This window comes from Sorex araneus, chromosome 5, assembly GCF_027595985.1.
Source record: "Sorex araneus isolate mSorAra2 chromosome 5, mSorAra2.pri, whole genome shotgun sequence".
Lineage (NCBI taxonomy): Eukaryota > Metazoa > Chordata > Mammalia > Eulipotyphla > Soricidae > Sorex > Sorex araneus.
Window position 1 is genome coordinate 150,713,168 of NC_073306.1, and position 25,738 is coordinate 150,738,905.

Here is a 25,738-nt window from a genome sequence, read left to right on the forward strand (position 1 = left end):
ATCAATTTGCTCGAGCGGGCACCAATAACATCTCCATTGTGAGACTTGCTACTGTTTTTGGCATATCAAATATGCCATGGATAGCTTGCCAGGCTCTGCCGTGCAGGCGAGATACTCTCGGTAGCTTGCCGGGCTCTCCAAGAGGGACGGAGGAATCGAACCCGGGTCGGCTGCATGCAAGGCAAATGCCCTACCCACTGTGCTATCGTTCCTTTCATACTTATTCTAATTCCATTCTAGGTATCACAACAGTAAGCTTGTATGTTTTTAGAATATAAAAACTTCAAGAGGTCATTTCATTAACTAATGCCATATTACATGAAACTTGGGAATATGAAAGGCATACATTGTTCTTTGAAAGAATTATGACATTTGAGTTTGAAAATAATATTTTTATTAAACTAAAAACTTAGCTGAAGTATGAAGAACTAGGGGACATACGAATCTAATACAGATACATGCATACATATATGTGTGTGTATTTTATGTCCAAATTGAATTTGTCACTCACCATTGCATCGACAATCAGATTCATTAGCTTCATTACATCATTGCAACAAAAACAACAGGTTTATTTGTCCTTCATGAGACATTAGATTATAATAAGGCTTTAGATGTAGCTTACTTGCTAGATGGTAAAGTTATATGGTTAATCTGTATACGAAGTAAGGGAGTGTGCTGAAAGTTCAAAATATAGACTTAATGCTTTACCATTAGAGATTCAAGCCTTTAAGGGAAATTCTGTATTTTAATGGGCTAAAAATGTTATGGTTGTTAGCATTTACTCTCGTACAAGTGTTGCAAAGTAAATATGGTGGCTACATCACAGCATATTGAAAACATTTTCTTCTTTTTCATAGCAGTCTATAATACTGTTGTCCTACTTTGAGCAAACATAGATTTCAGTGAAAAGTGATAAGGAAATACTACTGCTCCACTGTTCCTAGGCTTTCAAGCTGTAATTTTTTTACCATTATGTTATTATACTGGGCTGAAACAGTAGCACAGCGGGTTGGACGCGTGCCTTGCATGCGGCTCATCTGGGGTCAGTCACCCCAACACCCCCATCCCAATGGTCCCCCGAGCACCAGGAGTGGTTCCTGAGTGTAGAGCCAGGAGTAACCCCTGGGCATTGCCAGGTATAGCCCCAAAACAAAAATTTATATTATTATACTTACTATAAACTTTGAATTAGTTGTATTTCAAGTAATATTTATAATTAAACTGTTTTATAAACTCAAAGCAGCCATGAAATAAAAATGAAAGATTGTGAAGAGTATTTGCTACTTTTAAATGTTATTTGCCTTGTTTAATTTTAGAAAAAGATATATTAAAAATGTCAACAGCTTTGAAAATACTGAAAATATTTCTTCATCCTATGTAGTTTCAAAGGCTGGGATATCTACAATGTTTCAAAACACCAAGAGGTTTTATCTGGGCATTGCTTCCAAATGAACATTGTGCTCTAAAGATCTAGGAACTAAGGATGTTAATTTTTGTTTTGTTTTAAATTTTCAAAAGTGATTTTAGTTCATATATTTTTAATTAAATATTAGCCTCAGTTTTTTAAATTATACTGTGCACAATAATTTCTTTCTTAAGCGATTTTTTCTTTTCAATTGACTCCTTAGTCTTAAACTTTTTTTTTTTCTTTCTGCTTAAAGGTCGATTGAGCTATCCACATCCTGGAACTGACAATCTGTTGATGTTAAATGGTAAGTTTTATTTAAAAATTATTTATTTTTATAATTAATGTGTATAAATAAGGTATTTGAATGCTTATTATGCTAATCCTTCCTCATATAGATGTTACTGGCCTTGTAAGTATAAAAACAAGGTTGTAATTCTTGTGTAGAAAGCAGGGTTAAGTCCAGGCTGACGGCTCTTGTCTTGCCTGTTGCGGGCCCTGGTTTGGTCCCTGTTACTGCACGTCATTCCCTGAGCACGGCCAAACCAGGAGCCGCCCCTGAGCACCACTGGGTGTGTTCCTAGTCCGCAAGCCTCCCTCCCCGCAGAAAGCCAAATTAGAAGCTTGACTGTGTTTTGGCTGGCGGGGCAGTCATTGAAGTGTTGTATTTGTGACAGTCTGATCCAGTGCACTGACCCTGGTCGTTGGAGACAGTCCAGGTCTTAATGTTGGCTTCCCAGTTCATGTTGTGATCTCGTTCCAGTTACTTCTTTGAGCTTTAGTTTCCTCTGAAATAGAAAAAAACAATCCCCAAGTCTGTTACGAGAATCAAGTAAGATGTATTAAAGTCCATTGAGCTTCACTGTAGCACTGTCATCCCGTTGTTCATCGGTTTGCTCGAGCAGGCACCACTAACGTCTCCATTGTGAGACTTGTTGTTACTGTTTTGGGCATATTGAATACGCCACGGGTAGCTTGCCAGGCTCTACCGTGCGGGCGGGATACTCTCAATAGCTTGCTGGCTCTCCGAGAGGGATGGAGGAATCGAACCCGGGTCAGCCTCGTGCAAGGCAAACGCCCTACCCACTGTGCTATCGCTCCAGTCCCCATTGAGTTTACTGCTTAGAATAAGAATATGTTTTTGTTCAACTACTACCTGGTCATTTTATAAATATGTTGCTCATATCAACTTCCTGCCTTCCTTTTGGACATACGTTGTATTCAGAGTGGCAGTTTTTGCCTCCCTGAGTGTTAGAGTAGGCATGAGGATTGAAGCAGTCTCCACTAAAGTATTTTCCAGCCCACGGCCAGGTGAGCTGGGAGCTTGTCGGAAGAAGCACTCAGAAATAGTGTTTCATGTCAGCGGTGGAGCTCCTGGGCAGGGATGGGGCTCGGGGGAGAGAGTGCAAGGCCTGAGGTGGCGAGGCCCTGGGCTTCATTTTCTGGCCACACACATAGAAACAGTTCTGTGGATGCCTTTGTATCTCGACTGTAGCCTTGCTAGGGTAACTTGCAGTGAATTGAGGGGCAGAGCTGAAAGATCAGTGTAACGCTAGAGACCGTGTGAACCGATACTAAGACTCCATGACAGTTGGGGATAAAGGTCCGCGCCACCTGGGGGATTGTCACATTTGCAGGAGTCTCGACTGAGAAAAACTCAGGAAAACTTAAGAGCAGAGGTTGAGTAGTAGACTCTGGCGTCGGGGCCCCAGCGCCTGCCAGCCTCGCCGAGCACAGGGTACGCTTAGCGCTGGATCTTTCAAGTGTGGACAGTGGGGCTGCACAGGTTCCTTGACACCACAGAAATCAGTTGACCAGACGCCAGAACTTTCCCAGGCGCCAGAACACAGGCACAGTTTGTTTATTTATTTAGTTATTTAGCTTTTTGGGTCACACCCGGCGATGCACAGGGGTCACTCCTGGCTCTGCACTCAGGAATCACCCCTGGCAGTGCTCAGGGGACCATATGGGATGCTGGGAATCGAACCTGGGTCGGCCGCGTGCAAGGCAAACGCCCTACCTGCTGTGCTGTTGCTCCAGCCCCCCAGGCGCAGTTTATTAGGGCGCAGGGGCTGTGCGAGGGGAGCCGTGTCTGAAGCACAGGCGGGCTGACTGGAAGAAGGCCGTGGTACCTGGGTATTCTAAAGCTCCTGCTGACCTGGCAGTTCCCTTGCCCCGGGAGGGACTAAGCTCCCGTCTGGGACCTTCGGGCTGTGTGGCTCACACAGTGTGAGCCCACCGTGTGTGCCCTGTGCAGGCCAAGGCCAGGGCTCTGCCATGGCTGCCCCGCCCGGAAGGGCTTACAGAGGATGGGTTGGGTCATACTGCAGGAGCTCATGCTCTCGTGCTCCAAATCTTCCCCTTTCTAGCTGGGGGAGAGGGGGTGGGTCCTAATCAGCCGCACTCACTTGCCTTGTTAGGCGGTAGAACGGTGGTGTGCCTCGACAGGAGGATGCTTTGCCTTGATGCAGTTGCTATGATGAGTTTATAGGTTGAGCTTCGTGGTGGGTTGAGGGGCCAAGTCTGGTCTCTATAAAGCAGTTCAGTGGGGCCACATTTCTGAATTCAGTTGCAGCATACATGAACTTGGACTGCAAAGGTCATTGCATTGCAAGTCTTCATCATTCAAGCTTTTTTTCTGTTGTGGAATAATAAAATAACTTGAATAGCTATTTTTTTGAACCCTCTATGGCTAAAAATTTTTGAAATTGACATTCTAAAAATATGCAAGTTTTTGGTTTTTAGACCCTTTTATAAGTAATGATAGGTTTAAGATACTGATAAGTGCTATAATTATTATGGCTTTATTAAATTCTTTTTATATTATTTTTTCTGTAAACAACCATCTTCCCATTTCTATTTTAACCCCTAAGAAGAGCCATTTGGTTGAAAACTTTGAATTTATGAGAATTTCATATATTCTCTTAAACACTCTTTGAGGGAAAATCCTCAACTTGTTAGATCATTCAGATATATTCTTATTTCTGAATCCTTAGTAACTGGGGTGATTCAGAAGCATATTATAATCACTATAAATGTGAGTTGTGTGTAACAAAAAGCTTAGTAACCACACTGTTTTTACTGTTACACTTGTGGTCACACCAAGTAGTGTTAAACTAATGGGTCTCATTGGTTGCCAAAAACCCTTCAAGTCTAGTAGCTAAGTTTGTTTCATCACATTGTAGCAAAAGAAAAGCTAATTTCAGGCAAGGGTTTTGTTTCTGGACACGTTTTCCTTGATAGTCTACAACTTCAGCCACAGTGTACATGCTTAAATACAATAAGCTGTTATGGAAATTGTAGACTCTTTCTGGCAGGGATCTGGAGGTGAAAAAAGATAATTAAAACATATCAAAAAATGTTTTAGTCAGTAGAGACAATTTGATCCAGAGGTGGGACAACATACTTTGCTAATCTGGGATCATTAGTTAAGAGAAAGCAGTGCGAGAAAACGGGGCATATTTGAAGGGTGCTGAAGTATTTTTAACAATAAGAATTTGAATGGTTTTTCTAACCATTGAAGTTATTAAAGAGAGAAGTGTGCAAAACTTACTAAAATTGGTTTTGAGTTGCTTTTTAATTTCTGAACAAACAGACTATAGTCTCTGAATATGACTTGAAATCCAGTGGAATCAACTGGTGAAGTCTGGACAAGAATACAAAATTAATATCCAGAAGGACTCTAAGAAAGGCATGTTTCATAGGAATTAATGGATTATAAAACTTTGAAATGTTTATGTTCCTAAGCCTTTTATTTTTAATAGTGAAAGACAATACAAAAAAAAAGACGTGTCTCATAGTAGCAAAGAATTTAATATAAAATGACTTGTTATTCAGTTATTTGTTTCTACTTTGGTTAAGTTATATTCCCCTGGCCCCTCCCCCAAGGAAAGTAGATTGCATTTTTTATTAGAACATAAGATTTTCAAAAAAAAGGAGAAGAGCACAAAAGTTTTGGGGGGACAGCATTAACAAACAAGTATGGAATGTAAATTTGCTGAGAGTAACCATATTTGTAATAAAGAACTTGGAGTATTTGGGGGTGGATGTTATAAATTATGGTTTATTTTAATAAAGAAAGTTCCGCCATCAGGGCTGGAAAGGCAGTACAGGGATCGAGGCGAGGTGCTTCTCTGGTTTGGTCCCAGCACTGCATATGGTCCCCCGAACACCACAGGGTATGGACCCAAAACAAATGCATACATCTCTACACAAATATATATTATCACAGAAATAGAAAGTTATACAGACAACCAGATTTTTTCTGTTCGTGAAGTAGAATAGAAAATAAATTTATTTTGGATGTTCCAAAGGAATGCTGCCATAGGGGATATAGAGAAAAAATATACAATAGTTTCGCACCAAGAGAACTGGAACGTTTGGATATTTTTATCTCCTCTAGAGCGATAGCACTGGGGGTAGGGCGTTTGCCTTGCATGCAGCTGACCTGGGTTCGATTCCTCCATCCCTCTCGGAGAGCCCAGCAAGCTACCGAGAGTATCCTGCCTGCACGGCAGAACCTGGCAAGCTACCTGTGGCATATTCGATATGCCAAAAAACAGTAACAACAAGTCTCACAATGGAGACATTACTGGTGCCCGCTTCAGCAAATTGATGAACAACGGGACAACAGTGCTACAGTGCTACAGTGTATGTTTATTTACCTCTTACACCAGCTGCAGTAATTGAGGAAAAACAACTGTAGCTATAAGGGATAGAGTGCAGAGAGAATTATAGAAGCTTCATATTTCTTTTTTGTAAATCTGGGATAAAAAGTTTTTTGGTAAACCTTGACTTAATTCTAGAATTACTTGTATAGTGATCAGACTTTTCTTACAACCTTTTTATCACCTTCATTTTAAAAAGAAAAAGTATAATTTATATGGCTACATATACATTCATATGTATATATTTTAGCAAAATTAGTATATGTATTTGAAATAGCCACTTTCTGAGTTTTATATGAAATACGCGTTTTTAATTATTGATAAAATGCATGTTCCTGAAATGTAATGCTCTAGTTGTTATGAAACAAATCATTCTCTTTTATGTCAATCATATTCTAAGTAAAGTTTGAAAGGACATAGTGTTTAAAGACGTCTTTTTAAAAATACAGTGAGGAGTCATTTTGTGTTTGTTTTTCTCATTTTTTCTTTCTGGTAATGCTGATTCAGAGTTATAATGGGAAATACCCCATAAGTTGGCATGAAAATTATAGAAAAATGAATACACACCATTGTATAGAATGACAGTTGCATTGTTTAGTGTGACTATAGGGATTTGCATTACAAGGAATATGAAAATGTTTCAATCCATCTGCAGTCTATTCTATTTTTGGTATTGCGTAGAGACTTAGAAGTTGAGAATTGACCTAAAAATAAATGCAATAACTCCACAGGATCCTAAAATTCCTTAGGTATGATGGAGATAAATGGAGAAATTTTCTAAATTATTGTGTTTAAGCTTAGGGATGAGATGAAACTAAAGATTCTACAAACATTTGTACATATTACCACCATCTCGTCACTGAGAAGGCACTGCTGAAAATAGAAAAGCAAAAAACATAAAATGGTTATGATGTGATTAGCTTCCTCAGGTCGAGAATTATGTGCCACAGTATGATTTCTTCATAGTTCATTGTTTTGACTTTAAAGCCCCTCAGGAGAATACCTGCTCGAGCAAATCGATGACAGTGATGCAGTGATTACCTGTGCTCAGCCCTCTATACGCATAAACAGGATGCCCCAAATAAACTGGCGCGGTCTGTATGTTAGACCTGGACTAGAGTGAAACATGAAGCCCAGCTCCTGAAACTTGGCCGCGACGTGCTGTTGGGGCCTAAGTGTTAAAGCGTAGGATTCACTCCTCTTTAGTCCGCTCTTGATGGTGCAGCTAAGTGCGTTGGCCTGATTTCTCACCAGCTGACTTTCCTTGAGAAATATTTTTGATCTTTTTAAAGACTTTTAAGTCTCAATAACAGAATAATAAATTCCACTTCCACTGCTATTTTAACCCTAAACCAAGACATAGATCAATTAGGTCAACTGTGTAAGAATCAAAATGTATATACATATAGATAAGCTATATAAGCTAATATTCAAAACAGGTAAAAAATGTTGGACTTTCAGTTAACTGGAGGTTATGGTGAAATCTGCAGTAAATTATTTATAATTAGTAGAGTAAAATGGCAGCAAGACAAATCAAATTATGTTATATAAAAGAGGTAGGTCATATTTATTGGCTTATGTTTTGAAGTATAAATTAGTCCCCCTTTTATTATGGGGAGCAAGGCCTCCATTTTTACTTTATAGCACATTTTCATATTAAAGATAGTATAACTTTAAAATATATTTTATAAAACTTCTGTGACAAATATACTTAGTGATATGAAATATCTTTTGATCTTTAAATTACATGCTTTACAGTTCTCATGTCTTTTAATACACGCTTAGATTTATTTAATTTTAAAGCTTTTGCAGGTCTAATGTATCCATGAACATTAATGAAACTCTTTAAATCATTTTGGAATTTATTATCTCGATTTTTGGTTTTGGTTTTAAGGCAAAAATACTCATTTAATACATAAACTGGGGGAGGACATTATTTGAAAATAAGATTTAGGTTTTATTACATTGTTCTTATGAAAAAGAAATGCAATGTTTTCTCTGTGATGAATATATGAACTGCTAATCATACTAAAGTAAATCCCCTTCTAGTTTGTATAAATATGTTTGTATAATATCTTAAATAATATTTTAAATATTTACTATTATTTATAATGATATTCTAAAACATAGTATCTGAATTTCTTTTGCCCCAGAGATAGACATGAATACATAAGTAAAGATTATTATTAGTATGTTATATACAAATCAAATGTTTTAAAAGATTGATTTTTTTTCTACTCTAAGCTATGGAGACTTCAAAATATTATAACTTAATTTCATTTATGTTTTCACTTTTTTGTGTCTTCTAGTATTTTTTCATTGTTGGGCTTATAGCATGAATTAGATGTAAATGCATATTAGTTTCAATTGTATGTGCTCGACCCTCTAGGAAAATATTTTATTCAATTTGTTCCTATTTGTGTGAAATTCTTTGGGATGCTGTTTAACTATAAAGTGTCATTCCTGTAGGCCAGATAAAAAACAGATATTCATGACTTTTAATGTGAGTTAGAATAAATTTTATATTTTGTACTAATTTTAGTTTTGTACAGTGCAGAAAATATACATAATGGTTAAACTTGCAAATGTTATATAGTGACATCTTGGCTCCTAAAACAAAGTAGCTCTAATACCCAAATGCCCACATAACTTTTTATATCATAAAGATTTGTATATGTGGGCTTATTTTTAGTTCTGACTTTTTACAATTTGTCCTTTGTTTACATGCAGCAAGGAGTTATGGGCGAAGACGAGGTAATTCATTTCTGTTTGCTATGGCTTAACTGTTTTTAATTGGGTCTTACTGATCATTGTTCTAAATAATCCCAGATTTCTTACGCAATGTCTAGATTCTCACAAAAGAATTGTCTTCTGATTTGACACTTGTCATAGTTTTGAATTCTGGATCTCCTACCATTTTAAGCACATTTTCATTCTAAAATATCATTTAATCATCTTAATCTCAACCTTTTAAAATAAAGCTACCATTTATAGTTTGCTTAAGAAATGTATCTAATAAATGCTATTGAAGGCAAGATGATTTTTCTACTCTTGTTCTATAGCTACTGTCTTATCTGTGGTATGTAATTTACAACCATAATTTATCGATGTTATTTTTGTCCCAATTAAAAATAGCAAACACTAAGATTATTGTTAACCTTTATATATAGAAATCATCTTGCTAATATTTCTCTGTGCCTTCTGAGTATCCAAAACACATACACTCACTTTTCTCTCTCTCATCCAATGGCCTGCCTTCTTCTCAGGAATTTTGTTATCGTAAGGAAAAAATATGATGCTGATCTAGTAAAGTTCCTCAGAACACAGCTGACATTTTCTGTGGCTTAACTTTGCTGCCTGGTTTGTGTGTGGGTGTAGAAATTGTGAAGGAGAAAAGTAGATGTGATGAGAAGAAACCAGAATAACATTATACTACTAGATTATCCTCGAAGTGAGCAATGATCATCATATTTATATAGTCTGCGTAAGTACCAAATCGGATGGAAAGAATTGTTCTTGACCCTTGAGATAGTCACTGGGCCACGGAGGACAGACAGTGATGCCAATGGCTTTCTGGTGCTTATTATCTGTCCCTGCCCGTTTCTTTTCATCTAGTCATGAAAAGACTGTTCTTGAGAGCAGTCAAAACTATTTGCCATTATTGGAGATGGAAACGAATAGGTTTTTAAGTAGTATTCTATTTTGTATTTCAGTCTGAATTTGACTTCATCGTTAGAATGTTGTCTCTTCCAGTATTCTACTGGCTTTTGATTCCTTAAAGAATTTTCTTATTGGAGACTCAAGATTCAGAGTTGTAACAGCATTGAAGGTTGTTAGTAACAATTGAGAAGACCGTTTTTAATACTGTTTTCAGATGTGTGGACTGCCTCCATTATGCTCTTCTAAAATAAAGTGCCAGGGACTAGAGAGATAGCTCACTGGGTGTAGCACGTGCTTTATGCTCAGGAAACCTGGGTCTGATGCCCCGCACGACCTTGTCCCCAGAGCACGGAGTGAGCAGCCCCAGCAGGACACCAGGATAGCTCCCAAGCACCCTTGGGAGTGTCCCGGAAACAGAACCACACAGACTGGAGCTGCAGTTCCTCTTGGAAAACTCTATTCACCGCCCTGTGTTTTGGTTTTAGATTTTTTTCTCAGTAGTTTTGAAATTTTAGAACAGTTTGGATTCTTTCTTTGGTACACATTTTCATCTCTCAACCTTAGTGATTCACTTTAGTTTTGGAGTTGCCCAACTTAAATAAGATCTAGGAATGTTTACAGGCTGGACAGAGATAGTCCAGAATAAGCACTGGCCTTGCTCTTGGCTGATCCAGCTTCAGTCCCAGGACCCCATAAAGACCCCCAGGCCTGCCAGGAGTGGCCCCTGAGCATAGGGCTGGGGGGAAGCACTGAGCACAGCCATGTGTGGTCCAGAGCCCCCCCCACCCCCTGCACCCCCAACTCCCATGAGAAAGATCTGGGAAGTTCTGAAAGACAGGACACCATCTGTTTTGCTTATCCTCACATCTTTACTGGCCCAGATTCCCTCCCCAAATAATTTCTTACACTGAGGATAAGTTTAAAGAAACCAGAAGTGTCTCCCAGAAAAGGAACTGACTTCTGCTCTCATTCTGTCTGTGCTCCGGGAGCCTCAGAGGATTCCCCGACGTGAGAGCTGCTGCCAGTGTAGTGACTGCGCGGTTTCTGCCCGAGGCCTCTGTAGGACAGACCGACATATTTCATGCTGAATCTGGCTGAGCATGGGGGAGTGATGCCTACGTTTTTCCTAAACAGTGTGAATTAGTAATTTTTTTTTCTGTTGGTCTTATGTGAAAGCAGGGGTCTTCTAATACAGTTGGGAGCCAGAGAGATAATACGGTGAATTGGGTACTTGCCTTGCACACAGCTGACCCAGGTTCAGTCGGAAGCACCCCAGATGGTCTCCCAAACCTGCGGGGATTGACCTCTGAGCACCGCCAGTATAGGCCCAAATCAGGAATTTTGCTTTGGGGAGCTGAGGAAATGGTTCAGAAGGTTGAAGTGCATGCACCGCGTGCTTCTTGGTGCTGGGAGAAAACCACCAGGCGTGGCACCAAGCAGAACAGTTGATTGTCATGGTCAGGTGAATAGCACATACATTCAAGAGAGCTTAGCGGTAGATCAATATGAAAATGCTCAGAAGTAACACAAAACTTAAAAAGTAATGCCAAAGAAATGACTTAGAAAGGACTAGGAATAAGTTGGCTGGCTCTCTTCCTATTGTTTATGTATTTTTTTTTCCTCCCCAGAGCCAATATAACTACTAGACTAATGACCTTTTTACCACTTTATTGACTTCATGGTTTAGATTTGACCCATCAAAAGGAATTGTCTGTTCATTTTCTTAGTCATTTTTCTCTTCAGAAAAAGCCTTATACATCAGATCTGTTTGTGTGGGATGTGTCGCTAAGTTGATACTCTTGCCAACAAAAGACATTTGTCAATATGGTGGTGGGTGAACAGTCACATTTTCACACAGCATTTTGATTTTGCAGCCCGCTTTAGGGAGAAGTGTTTTCTTTTACATACAACTTTGACTTAACCAACCCTGGAATCGAGTAGATTTTCCCACTTGACTATAGTCCAACCCTATTACTGTCAAAATAGCTTATATGTTTTAATTAGTGTAACGTCAATGAGAGATTTAAGTCAATCTGATCCTAGGTGGTAATATACTAATAAACTTGATCAAAATTTAGTATACTGGAAGTGACTTGAGTATACTGGAAGTGAGCGTAGTTTTTCCTCCAGTTTTTAGTATTATTCCATATGCTCCATATTATATGGCTTTGTACCTGGGGAGCCTTTCAGTTCCACTTCAGAGTTGCCTGGAGCCTGATTTAGAGAGAAAGAACACTCATGGAGACAGACTCTAAAAACCTATTTTCTGTATTTATTCAGTGTGTCTCCATTCTTTTCTGCAAGGAAGTATATTGGCCTGGAGTAGGGATTTTAAAGGAAAGTATAAAGTGTGATTTAAACTTGAATATAGAGTATTTATTAATCAATAAAAACTAATGCTATTATAAAAATGCATTAATAAAAAATTAATGCTATTATGAAAGAGATAAGCAAAATCTCTTTGATTTTGATGATTGATTGTTTTTATCAATCATCTAATCATTTATTTAATAATTATTACATATTATGTAAAATTTAGCAAATAATATTTATGTTAATGATAATAAATCAAATAATACAGTTTAAAGAACTTATTTTAGGGGCTAGAGTGATAGCACAGAGGGTAGGACGTTTGCCTTGCATGCGACCGATCTGAGTTCGATTCCCAGCATCCCATATGGTTCCCCAAGCACCACCAGGAATAATTCCTGAGTACAGAGCCAGGAATAACCTCTGAGCATTGCCGGGTGTGACCCAAAAGGCAGAAAGAAAGAAAGAAAGAAAGAAAGAAAGAAAGAAAGAAAGAAAGAAAGAAAGAAAGAAAGAAAGAAAGAAAGGAAGGAAGGAAGGAAGGAAGGAAGGAAGGAAGGAAGGAAGGAAGGAAGGAAGAAAGAAAGGAAGGAAGGAAGAAAAGAGGGAGGGAGGGAGGGAGGGAGGGAGGGAGGAAGGAAGGAAGGGAGGACGGACCTATTTTAGTACTAAGCACCACAAAGAAATCTTTTTTAACAGGTAAACCCAAAGCTTGAGTTAGTATATTTAGTAATCAGTAGAAACTATACTAATACTATTATGATAGAAATAATCTAAATAATGCTTATACATTATATATAATATTCATATTAAGGATAATAAAATTATAAAGAGAAATAGGAAGAACCTGCTTTGGTACTAAGCATCCCAAAGCAACCTCAAAGCTTGAGTTAGTATGTGAAAAGTTAAAAGAAATAATTTTAAAGGAAGTTAAATTATGGGAGTTAAATTACTTTAGAGATTGGATGTATTCATATTATGTAATTATCAGATGTATGTCTATAATAGGCCCTAGATCATTAATGCCCAGTACCTTATAACATAGTGCTTTAGCGATGACCTAGAATTTGGTAGATTTTATATGATTTGAACTCAAATGAGTAAGTGCATTTTCCTAATATCATGAGTATCAGATTTTTTTTCCCCTTTGGGTCACACCCAGCGATGCACAGGGGTTACTCCTGGCTCATGCACTCAGGAATTACTCCTGGCAGTGCTTGGGGGACCATATGGGATGCTGGAAATTGAACCTGGGTCAGCTGCGTGCAAGACAAAATGCCTTACGCGCTGTGCTATTGCTCCAGCCCCCAGATCTTTTATGATGAAGTCAAGACTGAAATCCTTCATCTTTGATAAATGTTTTTGGCAGCTGTTAGATATTGGACACACTCTTCAGAGCACGGGAAAAACCTTAAAGAATACTGAAGAGCAGAGTGGGCTGCTGGGTGGGTCTCACAGAACAAGCCTGTGTTCTTGGGAGTAGGGTTGGTTTGGGGCCACACTGGGGGGCTCAGAGCTTACTCCTGGCCCTGTGCTCAGGGAGCACTTGGTGGGCTCGGGTCCATCTAAGGAGCCGGGCTCGCACCCAGGTTGCCTGCATGCAAGGCAGGCCCTCCTCCACGTGCCATCTCCAGCCCCTGGTGAGCAGGTTTTCTGGAACACGGCCCGTCTCCTTGTTGCTTTTTGTCTGGTTGTTTTCAAGATGCAGAGTGGAGGAGTTAAAGAATGTGTAACCTGCTAGGTCTACAGTTCATTTTTCTCTGGCTTTTCCAGAAAAAAATTTCTGACCCTTCATCCTTGAAAGCCTGCTCTGCACAGACACACACAGACTAATTTTCCAGGGAAACAAAGCTTTAAGGAATTTAGAGTCAAGGCAGATATATTATCTGCAAATTAATTTATAAATACAGGATAAAGCCAGAGTACTGTATTAGAATTGATTTTTAAAATAAATGCCTTATTCATCTATGAGAAAAGAATAAATGTATGGATAGGGCAAAATAACATTAACTGTTAAGTGTAGCTCTTACAGCCGCCTTCTCTGTGCTTTGCGGAAGGGCCTCCCATGAGAGACTGTCTGACCAGCCCTGCGAGCCCCTCCGAGGTCTCTGTCACACTCGCCTCTCACACAGGAGCCGTGCAGGCGCACACTGGGGCGCCCGCTCCAATACTGAGTGGCTTCTGGCATCTTAGAAGCTGGGAAGAATGTTCACCCGTCATTTTCAGGGCGGGCCTTGTGTTTCAGGACTTGTAGGGAGTAAATGTATGAGTAGATTGAGATAAAATAGCTATGCTTAGATGCAGACAATCCTAAATTGACTAATTTTGCAGAGAAGGCTTCTTGGTGCAGCCTCCCCTCCCTGATGTGATGGCGAGGGCCATCAGCGCGAGAGGCTGGAGGGAGAGTGACCGTCTGACCCTCCCTGATGTGATGGCGAGTGCCGTCAGCGAGAGAGGCTGGAGGGAGAGTGACCGTCTGAGTGCGTGCTTTGCGTGCAGGTGGTTTCCGGAGCCCCTTTCCTGCCCGGAGTGGTCACCAAGCACAGAGCTTGGGGGTCCCTTCCCAATCTCTTCCCCCGTCCCCCACCAATTAGGAAAAAAGCCAAGTCTGGTCCTTGTTGCTGAAGCGTCTGAAGCATGCCCACCCTGGAGTACTCCCAATGCACAGCGTGTGCAGCACTCGGGACCCCTGGAAACCTGCTGTTTTCATTAAAGAGAACAAATAGAAAATACTCACCCCCCACACACACATGCCCACAGCTGCAGCAGAGGTTACTACCGCAGCCCTGGCCTGGTATTCCAGCTCCTCGTAAACTGTGGGGTGCAACTCCCGAGGGAGTCAGGTGACGGAATGCAGAGGACAGAAAAACTGTGACTAGAATGAAAGGTTTCTGAAGGCTCCATGACGGGCAGTGAAAGACCATCTATAAGCCGTGGAGCTTCCCGGGGCCACGCACCCGTGCTGCACTTCTCAGTCCTAAAGGGCCCCTGAGGGGGAGTCTGCAGCCCTGACAAAGAGCTGCAGTTCCTTGTTCATGTCACTGGAGAGCACACCCAGCTGTGCTCCGGGACTGAACCCGAGCCACCCACATGCAGGGCAAGCTCTCCCTACCCACTGGACTCACTCTCTGGCCCCCAGTTCTGGAGATCCGGATAGAGGAATATGAAAACAATCATTTATATTTTCTAATCTTATGGAAATATTATGCAATCAGTAATTTAAGTCTTGAATAACCACAAGTGAGACTCATAGTTGTGGTAGTTATGTTTCTTGGCGCAAAGCTTTCGCCAGTTTCCTGTTTGGGGAGAAAGTCTGTTTCTGTTTTCTTGACGGGAGAAAGTATCCTCGAATGTTTGTTTCTCTGGTGCCAAGGTTCTTGCTGACCCGTTAGTGAGTGAAGGCAGCACAGGCAGCCTGTTGTCTAGCTGATCTTGAAAATTGTCATGCTCACACGTCTTTTATTTCTCTGTGTTCTTCAGGTCGCTATTGTTTTACTTTTACATTTTTATACATTTTAGGTGAATAAACTGATATTTAATATGTTTGTACATAGATTGTAAAGTATTTTTGAACACTGTGTGAAGAGCTATCTCGTTTCCTGTATTTTACCTTGATAAGTTCTTTGGAGTGTTTCTGTGCTTTTGATCAAACAAGTATCTTCTTCCTAGGCAACTTTTCCCTCTGTTTTCCACTCTCCTTTGGCTCAAGTTGCTTCTTATAAATCTTTATATAGAATCTTTAGTTAGAATCTCTTTCTAATTTCAGTTATAACTAATCTCACATTGCATCCTTATTTTTTACTGGTACCTTTTAACCTATTATGGGAATTTAATTCTTATTTTTATGTTTTTATACTTATATGCGAGCATAACCTTGTATATGTTTATAGACATATATAAAGTATGTAAATACATGTACTTAAAGTTAGAATTGCTGAAGTAGCATCTTTGCCTTATATAGAGTTAAGAATTTTGAATTGAGTTTATAATATGTAGAGAAACAATTTCTGAAACTGGAAAAGAAAAACAGTCTGATTCTAATTGCATTTACATAGCCAAAACATTGTTTTAGCTAGAGCTTGCTAGTCAGTAGTCTTAGGTTTTGTTTGTAGTAGGTTTAACGGTATAAAACTCTCACCTTTAGTATTATTTTTCTGGAGGGACTCAGATGTGGTTTAAGCAGTTGAGAACATGCCTCGTATTTGTAGACTGAAATTTGTTTCCTTTCCAGAATGCCTGCTATAGCTTAGCAGCACTGGTGGCAGCAATAGCACCAATATTTTTTTTAAAAAAGGGTTATTTATCTGGAGAAATAAATTTTTTTGTGTCATATGTTAAAAACAGTTGTCATAGTTTGAAATCTTAAGAACAGCCAAATGAACGATCTCTATTAAGAGATAAAACATTTTAAAATGTAGTCATTATATTAGTCACAGATTTGTTGCATAGAAGGGAACATAGCGGGGCCAGTTGTCTAGTCGGTCAGGCACTGGGCTCAGTCCCCGGCAGCCCAGATGAGCTCCCACGCCCCACCAGGATTGATCCCTGAGCACAGAGCCAGGAGTAATCTTTTATTTGGTGGTAGATCATCTCCGGGCGTTCCCCTCCTCCCCCTCCGAAGAAGGAATTGCTAGTAGTTGATTGTTTTGTTGGTAAATGGAACCTTTGTATGAATAAACATGATGCGTTTCTTCATTTTCCTAGTTAGAGCCCTTGAACTTATTTTCCATTTGGGACCTGTTACAAGTACAACTGCCGTGTACGTGCCTGTGCCCTCTGGGGGCACCTGCCTCCCCTAGATAGGCACAGGGAGTGGCCACGCTGTGGGTGACCAGTCAGCCTGCTGGCGTCTTTATTCCACCAAGTAGAATAGCTGGACTGTGACTGTTTCACTTCACCCATTCAGATAGGTGTCGCCAGTGATTCTTCTCATGCGCCTATGGTCCTTTCTGTCTTACTCCTCTCATTACTTCTTTTATTTGGTGGGTGCTTTGGGGGGGGGGGGTCACACCCGGTAGTACTTAGTGGTTACTTCAGTTCTGCACTCAGTAGTCATTCCTGGCAGTATTCCAGGGACCACATGGGATGCCAGGGATGGAACACAGGTCAGCGGTGGGCAAGGCAAACGCCTACCTGCTGAAGTGTCACTCCGGCCCCCTCTTTCTCCTTTCGAAGTGTCAGTAGGTCTTCGCCCAAAGGTGGATTGTCACCATAGCAGTTGCTTAGTATTCTGTCCTGTTTTCTGTCGGTTCCTTGTTTTTCACTTAGCACTGAGTCTGAATAATCAGCACAGTATTTCATTACGATTGAAGTCCCGTTGTTTCCCTTCCCATCTCTGCCTGATGGTCCTTAGAGGTCATTTCTGATTCAAATATCAGACATTCTAGAAGTTTTCTTATTTAAACATTTATGTAAGCCCATACATGACCCTCTTTGAATTTATATATTTCTATGGTGTAAGAACAGGTTTTTTTTAACTCCCTTCCAAAATTGCAGTTTTTTTATTCTCAGAAATTTGGTTTATTTACTTTTTATTTACTAGTAAAACATGTAGCCTGGAGTTTTCTTTGTGGGAAAATTCATAACTCACTCTTAAGTTATAGATTTGATTTATTTAATCGATATGAAACTTCAGTTCTGTATCTGCTTTTGAAGATCTGTACTTAGTTCTATATATTTTTCCCATATGCCTGTTTTCAAAAATACATTTTTCAAAGACATTATTTATTCCTTCTAGTTAAATTTGTTAGAATAATTTATGAACAATAGTCCTTTTTTTTAGCTTTTTAATAATCATGGGTCTGTATTTTATACTTAATTTTGGTAATATGAGCTTTTTCCTTGATGAATTTTGCCTAAGGGGCATTTGTTTTGTAAGTTTTCAGAGAGCCAAACTGATTTACAGGTTTTGTCAATCTCTTTTATATATCATCTAGTTTCTTTCCTTCATTTTACTCTTTATATTTATCTTTTGGGGACAGAAAGTAGGATTATTTACTTTTCTGAAACATTTTTTATTTTTGATGTAGACTTAATATTATAAATTTTCTTTTTATGTGTGGAATTATTTCTCACATGTACTTTTTTGGCTCTGTCTCACAGATTGGATATTATTTTCATTATTTAGCTCCATCATTTTTAAGTGTCAGAATATGAATATATACCCTAATTTCCAAGTGAAAAGAAAGATAAAAATATTTGTTGAAAACTATTGTAAATATTTTAGTTGAAAATATTTGTAATTAGTTTCTGCTTTTCTCTGCCCATATAATTTTAATTGTGATTGTCAATCCTTTTCATGTTCTAAATGCCTACATGTTTTTCTTAGAACACTTGTTTTGGGTATGCTTAGTAGTCAGAAGTATTTAGAAGATGTAATTTAGTGATTCTTTCATACTCATTTTGGGTTATAGGCATAGTTCATTGGCAAGATAAGTTGATGATACATGCTCGGTTAACTTCCATTTTTTTTTTCTTGTTTGGGGATTCCGCCCTTTATGGATTTCTGGAGATACTCAGTGAACCAGGCTTCATGGTTCTGTGTTGGGCCAGTGATGTGGTGTGACCCCACAAGTCTTGGGAGCTTGGGGGAGGAAGGGGTTGGTGCCAGTCTCTGGCTTGGCCATCTTCCTGACTTCTCCATGCACTGTTGCTAATTAGGATTCTCCTGGTGGCTTTTGTGTCCTTCTCAAGGAAAATTATTCTTTTCAGCAGTGAAATTTCTTGTGATTGTAGTTACAGTATGATATATTGTTAGTTTTTCTATTACATCTGTTTTCAGCTAAACTTTGGCTTATAGACATTTGGGTTTCTAGAGTTGATGGTTATTTTAGCAATTTTGATTGAATGTTGTTACAAATTTAGAATATTATAGTTAACAAAAATTTCAAGTAATTTTGGGGTCACTTTGACAGATAATGCTTTTCTCCATCACTACCTTTAGTATTTCCATTACAACCCTAATTAATTGTGATGTTAGGAAGAGTTTAATACATGAGATTATTACATTTTATATGTATTAGGACATTTTAGAGTAAAATAGTTTCTAAGTATTGTCATAATTAAAAATGAGGTTTGTCAAATTTTTTAAATAGAACTAGTTGTAATTAGTATTCATACTGTTTCTCTGCCTCATTGTAGTCTTTCTTAAAATACAGAATCATTCACTTACTATACAATGTAGAGTTGAACCAGTTATTCATAATTAACATTATTTTAATGAATCTTGAATGTACTTCATTTTGTTAACTACAGTAGTTTCATTTTGAAAAATTTCATTTCTATTGATCACAAAAAAGTAGTGCTATTTGTCTTTTCACTGGTACCTGTAGCTAAGGAAGGTATTGTGGGAGAGTTAAATGATTATTCACAAAATTACTCACTGAACATTGACATCTTTCACAATAGCTGGCTTAAATTGAATTTCAATCTGTAGATAATTCCTGTTTTTTCTAAACCAAATATTTTTCTCTATATATTTTGTATCTAGCAAACTTCAAGTTCTTTCGACCTCTAGCTGTTATTCTTGTTATAATTTTCCTTTCTCCTCCCAACTCCTGTTTTATGTAAGCCGCCATTCCATATGGTCTTAATTTATATCTCTTGCATCATTATGTGTAACATTTTTCAGGAGGATAAAATATTAATGACATTTTTTGATGTTGAATATTTATTGTATCTATTAAGGCACATGTTGTAGATTATATGCTTTGTCTTATCCAAATATAATTCTTGACTACATCTTGAAGAGAAAACAGCCTATCTCTACTCTTACTTTCTTTCTCCTTCTCTAATAAACTTCTAAAGAGTCATTTTCTTTTGATGTCTGTACTTTTCAAAATACGCCGCAGTGACTCCATCCCCATTATTCATTTGAGATCACACAAGCTTTCTCACTGTGACTTCACTGCTCTGTATTTTTTCCTCCGGGTGCCCTTTCACAGTATTTTGGCTTCCCTCTGATTCTATACACTACCTTTGCCTTCCTCTATGAATGTTCTATTTCTTGCTAATGTTTTCATCTAAAGAGCTGGTCTCTTCATTTCTCTTTGGTTTCATATTCTCTCTGGTGATATAATAAAGAACCTTAAACCTCTATGAAGTCAACTCCAAATTATTTTTCTAAATATATTGGGGGTGGAGAACACACCTATCGGTGCTCAGGGCGTACTCCTGGCTCTGCTCTCGGGGCTCACTCCTGGCAGGGCTAGACCATGTGGGCTGCAGGGGGGAGGAACCCAGGTTGGCCGCATGCAAGGCAAGTGGCCTACTTCCCGCTGTACTACCTCTCCAGTGCCCACTGTTTTCTATATTCATATAACAATTACTTTTTCTTTTTTTAACTCCAAACTGTTTCCTTTTCTGTATCATTTGCAACTTCCTACCATACATTCTCTTCTGAATATCCTATCTGCATTTGGAACATTACATATCTCAGAACTTTTCTTTCTTGGGAGTTTCTGGTCTTTACTGTCCTTAATACTTAGTGATTCTTTTTAATTTGGCAGATAATAGGCCACATTGGATTGTGCATCCCCCACCCCTCTGCTCTGGGGGTCTTTCCAGGGGCCCCTGTGTGCTAGTTAAGGATTCTTAGTGGTTTAGTTAATGATTCTAAAACTTTACTTTGATTTCTTCTTTTCCTTCTTTCTGTTTTATTCCCCGTGTCCTTTTATTCTGTCGCCTGCATTGTCAGATCCTTCCTAATTCTTTTAAAGAACTTCTGATCTGCTCACGTCCAGTCCTACCCATGAGAAAGTTCTGGTGTTGATCTGAACGCCCCGAGTGTGCTTCTGGAGCAGCCTGTGTGCAGTTCTCATGTCTGCTGAGCAGCACAGCAGCTTACCTCTCCAGCTCAGCGTGAGCACCTGAAGGTGCTCTGCTAGCTTTCATTCTCCTCTTATTGCACATGGTGCAGGCAACTTGGACTCCTTTTCTTGCATTCATTTTGCCTTTCTCTTTTTCTCCTTCCACTTGAGATCTTCATTCAAAATAATCTTATTGCAAATATTTCTACTTCGAATTGCCCTACCCTCGCTAATGCTCTCTGGAAGCAAGGCTGCCTTCCTTCTGTACCATAAAGCTGTCCAGCTTCCTGGGGAATTTACAAAATTACCCATGAATGAGCCAGAATACTCCTTCCCTTTCCGAGGAACTTGCTCCTTTCTTGAGTACAGGTAACTATTATGAACTAGCTCATTTTATTTTACTTTATTTTGTTATTTTGAGTGAAACATAAGGCTTTCTGCAAGAAGGGTAGCACCTGTGATTTGTAGGAGGGGGAGCAAGCCTGGGTGACGGCCTAGAGGGGACGGAGGGAAGAGGCCTTTGTTCTGTTTGCATATCTGTCCAAATCTCTTCCTCCCCTTTTAGATGATTGACGCTTATGATCAATTAATTCAGTTTCCTAATTGCAAAATGCTGCCTTTGCTCTGAGCAGAATTGGAAAGTGGTTTGTTTATGTCCTCTTAACATATTTGGTCCGCATTTCCTTTTTGGCCCCTGTTTCTAGAAGGCTTCTCCTGTTCCACATTCAGTTTAGCTATCCACATTAGATTCTTGTTGCTTTTCATAAAGGAATTGAAGTGATTTGGTGTTTGTGGTATAATCATTGTCATAGGACTGTCATTCTATTCACTGCTTCCCTTTTGACTCCTTGTAACAACTCCTACCTTAAACTTTCTGAATTTCCCTTACTGTTTTTATGCCATTGTCACCTTCAATTTTTATGTCTTTGAGTTCATCACATTTTTTTCCTAAAAATTATCTTAACTCAGCATCTTCTTACCTGGAATTTAGGGTCCATTTGCTCTTGTATTTTAGGTCGTTCCTCCCTCTTCCCCATAGATGACGGCTTGCTGGATGACAGTCACAATGACCAAGTTGGCGTCTTAAACTCGCCCACATGCTACTCAGCTCACCAGAACGGAGAGCGAATAGAACGTTTCTCTCGAAAAGTTTTTGTTGGTGGGCTTCCTCCAGATATTGATGAAGGTAAAGTGTAGATGTGGGCTTAAAAAGGGAAAACCTGAAATGTGAATAGAGTTATGCAATATTTATAGGGATTTTCCGTTAGAATGGATGTCCATCTCCTTAAATAAGTTTTTTTCATTTATTAAAGCATGGAAGTAACTACAAACAAAATTCTTCAACTTTTTAAAAGTTTATTTCTTTATATCTTATGTATATTGGTGACACAGGCATTTTTGGTAAATATTTTCATACCCTGTGTCGAAATCCCACTTTCAAATAGAAAATATTTTGAATGCATCAGATCATTTACTTCTTTATATTTATGTAAAACTTGAAAACTTTCTATGAGATTATAACACATACAAATGAGGTAAAGGTATTCAGCCATGAAACTCTACCTGCAGTATAAGCCAAAATTTAATATTTTTAAGAATAATGAAATAACTCAGACTGTAAAGTCCTAAAAAATGATGAGAAAGAACATTAACCAAAAACCAAAGTTATGCAAATAGGCTAAGAACACATGTAAAACTGATACATATATTAACACTAATTCAAGATACAGTTTTAAAACACTGAAAATATCTAATACTTGTGAGGTTTGTGGGAAATCTGAAATTTACCACCAATAAAGAAGACATTCACTAAATCAATAATGGTTGGAGAGACTGCTCCGGATGGGAGATGTCTGCTGGAAGTCGATAAAAGACCAAACATGATGGCCTCTCATCATCTGTATTGCAAACCATAATGCCCATAAGGAGAGAGAGAGAGAGAGAGAGAGAGAGAGAGAGAGAGAGAGAGAGAGAGAGAGAGAGAGAGAGAGAGAGAGAGAGAGAGAGAGAGAGAGAGAAACTGTCCATAGAGGCAGGGGGAGAGGTGGAGAGGGCGGGGGTAGGGATTCTGGGGACATTAGTGGTAGACAATGTACACTGGTAGAGGGATGGGTGTTCGATCATTGTATGACTAAAACTCAAACATGAAATTTTTGCAAGTGTAGCTCAGTGATTCAATTAAAAAATATATTGCTACATTTGGGGAGTTCTTTTTATAGTTTCAATATATATAAACTTTTTCAAAGAGCTAAGCATTATAATGAGGTTTATTATTGGTTTTGACCTAGATATGTTTACTCTCTGGAGTATATATCTTATGAGTACTGTAAATTTTTATACCTTGTTTCAGTACTTTTCTTTCTTAACATGAATTTGCTACACAAGCAATAATGTGTTGACAGAATATTGGAATGTTTCCTTATACCAGTAATATTTGTGATCTTGCACTATTATTTATGTAATATAAATTCATTATTCTGTGTACAACATTATAAAATTTTGGAAGTCTTACTGAATTGATTTTTTTGGCTAATGTATACTTAAAATGAATTTTTAATTAAAATAGCTATGTAGTTTTATGTATTCTTTTAATTAAGGGCATTAGTTATACTTTCAGTATCTACACTGTAGTTTATCTTAGGTTGTTTGAACTTTTAACTGTTTAAGCTTAAAAACTAACATATGAAAATTTTAAATGAATCATTAAAATAATTCTTCATGTCATTATACTTATTTAAAGATGAAATAACTGCTAGCTTCAGAAGATTTGGACCTTTGGTAGTAGATTGGCCTCATAAAGCAGAAAGCAAATCCTATTTCCCACCAAAAGGTGAGTTTTTGTTTGTTGTTTATTGTTTGTTTTTGTTTGTTTTACTTGGGGGCTGACCTGGGTGCGGTGAGGCTGTTCCGCTGTTTGGGGGTCACGCGCGGCAGTGCTGCCTCACATTCAGGCGCCTGTGCGTGAAGCATTGCCCTCGTCTGTTGGGCTGGCCCCCAGCCTAGCGGGGGTTGGGGTGTTGTTATTTATCAAGGAATTAATTTTATGAGCGAAAGAGATAATATTATTTAATCTGTGCTTTCTTGTAGAATTGAACATAAACACATCTTTTACATAAAAACTCATAATCTATAGATAGATCCTGAGAATTATTCAGATTTTATTTTAAGCTAACCAGGAATAAGAAATTCTGCTTTCTCTTTAGTAATATAATGATGGTCTCAGCTCCTCAATTTAATGAATGTTTGAGTATGTGTAGTCTGACAGTAATAATTTGTTCTAAGTTGTCTGGGTACAGATCGCATAGTGTAAGTAATGTCCGTATGAAACGGGAATGGATAAACAGTTAAACATTGGAAGAGTTACCTAAGTGTTCGGGAGAATCGAATATAGGTCTGAGGGTTGTGTACCCCATTGGTAGATTTAAAGACAGGAGAGAAAAAGTAACTAGTCAGAAAAGTTATATGCAGAGATGAATTGTGATGAGAAGACTAGTTTTGTTCACCACGTTTTCTGGGACACTGACAGTAGTCACCCGTCGCTGGAGTGTAAGCATCACAGATTACGCTAACGTTCATCAGAGCAGAGCAGGGCCATTGGCAAGGGAGGCTTTGAGCCCAGAGAGTGTGCTAATGGCAGTTCTCTAAAGAGAATCACAGGCTACAGTGTTGGAAAGGAACCGAAATGAAAATTTAGGAAAGAAAAAAAATACACTATTCTCATGGCTGAGTTAAATATGCTAAAAGACTCTTAATAGATCAGTTAGTCGGACTTTGCTCTGGGAAGGGAAAGGCGTGTGTTAGATTCTTGACACACAAAACTGATAAGATTTCTCATGATTATAGCTACTTTCTCTCACTAAGAATCAGAATCTCCATTATTTGTTCATGTCTAGAAAAACTGAATTTGGAGTGATTTTTTTTTTCATGATTTTATTCCTTTACATCATATGTTTGCATAGGATCAAGAAGAACTTTTGAATGGGAATTCTGGGTCCCAGGGCTTTATGCTTTTTTGAAGGGGGGTCACACCCAGAGATGCACAGGGGTTACTCCTGGCTCATGCACTCAGGAATTACTCCTGCCGGTGCTTGGGGGACCATATGGAATGCTGGGAATGGAACCCGGGTTGGCCGCCTGTAGGGCAAACGCCCTACCCGCTATGCTGCTGCTCCAGCCCCCCAGGGCTTTATGAAGATCGTATTAGTACTATGGATTTATGTCACACACTCGAAATTTTCACATGGTTTTGGGTTTACTAGGAATTGGAGTTCCTGGATCCTTGGCTTAGAACAGTCTCTTCAAGCGACTGAGCCCACCTGCCCGCACCTCCAGTAGGCAGGCAGGGGTGCAGAATGATGCCTGGGGTAGGTCCAGGGGCAGTGGAAGGGGTGCTTACTGTTTGTGCCCTTAGAGAAGGTGGACGTCCAGGGAGATGCTGAGGCATGTTCTTTCTCAAAGTGGAGCGGTAGGCCGATAAATCTGGGCACCTCTAGTGTAGAACGTTAATTTCAGTGTGATACAGATGTCTAGTTGTGGACTTAGTTTTAATCTTATTTTGCAGTTCTATGCCTGTCTCTTAACAAAGACTTTGGAGTGTTCAGTAAAAATGTCCGTCTCTAAATCCCCTAATCCGTCTGTCCTCCTGGGTCTCTGTGGTCTGCCGCCCGCAGCGTCCTCTGAGGGCAGCGCGTCCTGTCGCACGACCCAGCCCCGCGCCTGCAAGCCCGAGGCAGCCCCAAGCCCCTACCTCCCCAGCGGAAGGAAACTGAATAATGGGTGCCTCTGTTGCTGTGACTGCCATCTTCATTGTCGTCGTGGTCTTTGTGGTGGTTGATTTATTTTCTCAAACAAACAAAAAGAGATTTGGCACTGGGAAACCTTAGTTG

At 39.1% G+C, this 25,738-nt stretch overlaps 1 protein-coding gene across 5 annotated transcripts in view; it reads left to right on the forward strand.

Moving 5' to 3' along the window:
• Nucleotides 1-25,738, forward strand: part of CPEB2 (cytoplasmic polyadenylation element binding protein 2) — a 64,072-nt gene that overhangs the window by 23,659 nt on the left and 14,675 nt on the right. For 3 of the 5 annotated variants that reach the window (XM_004619122.3, XM_004619119.3, XM_055138212.1), the window contains 4 exons: nucleotides 1,665-1,715; nucleotides 8,806-8,829; nucleotides 21,868-22,038; nucleotides 23,593-23,682. In XM_004619122.3, the coding sequence (XP_004619179.2) occupies nucleotides 1,665-1,715; nucleotides 8,806-8,829; nucleotides 21,868-22,038; nucleotides 23,593-23,682 (336 nt within the window). The remainder of the gene's footprint in view (nucleotides 1-1,664; nucleotides 1,716-8,805; nucleotides 8,830-21,867; nucleotides 22,039-23,592; nucleotides 23,683-25,738) is intronic. The other 2 variants (XM_004619124.3, XM_004619120.3) reach the window with 1 other exon arrangement.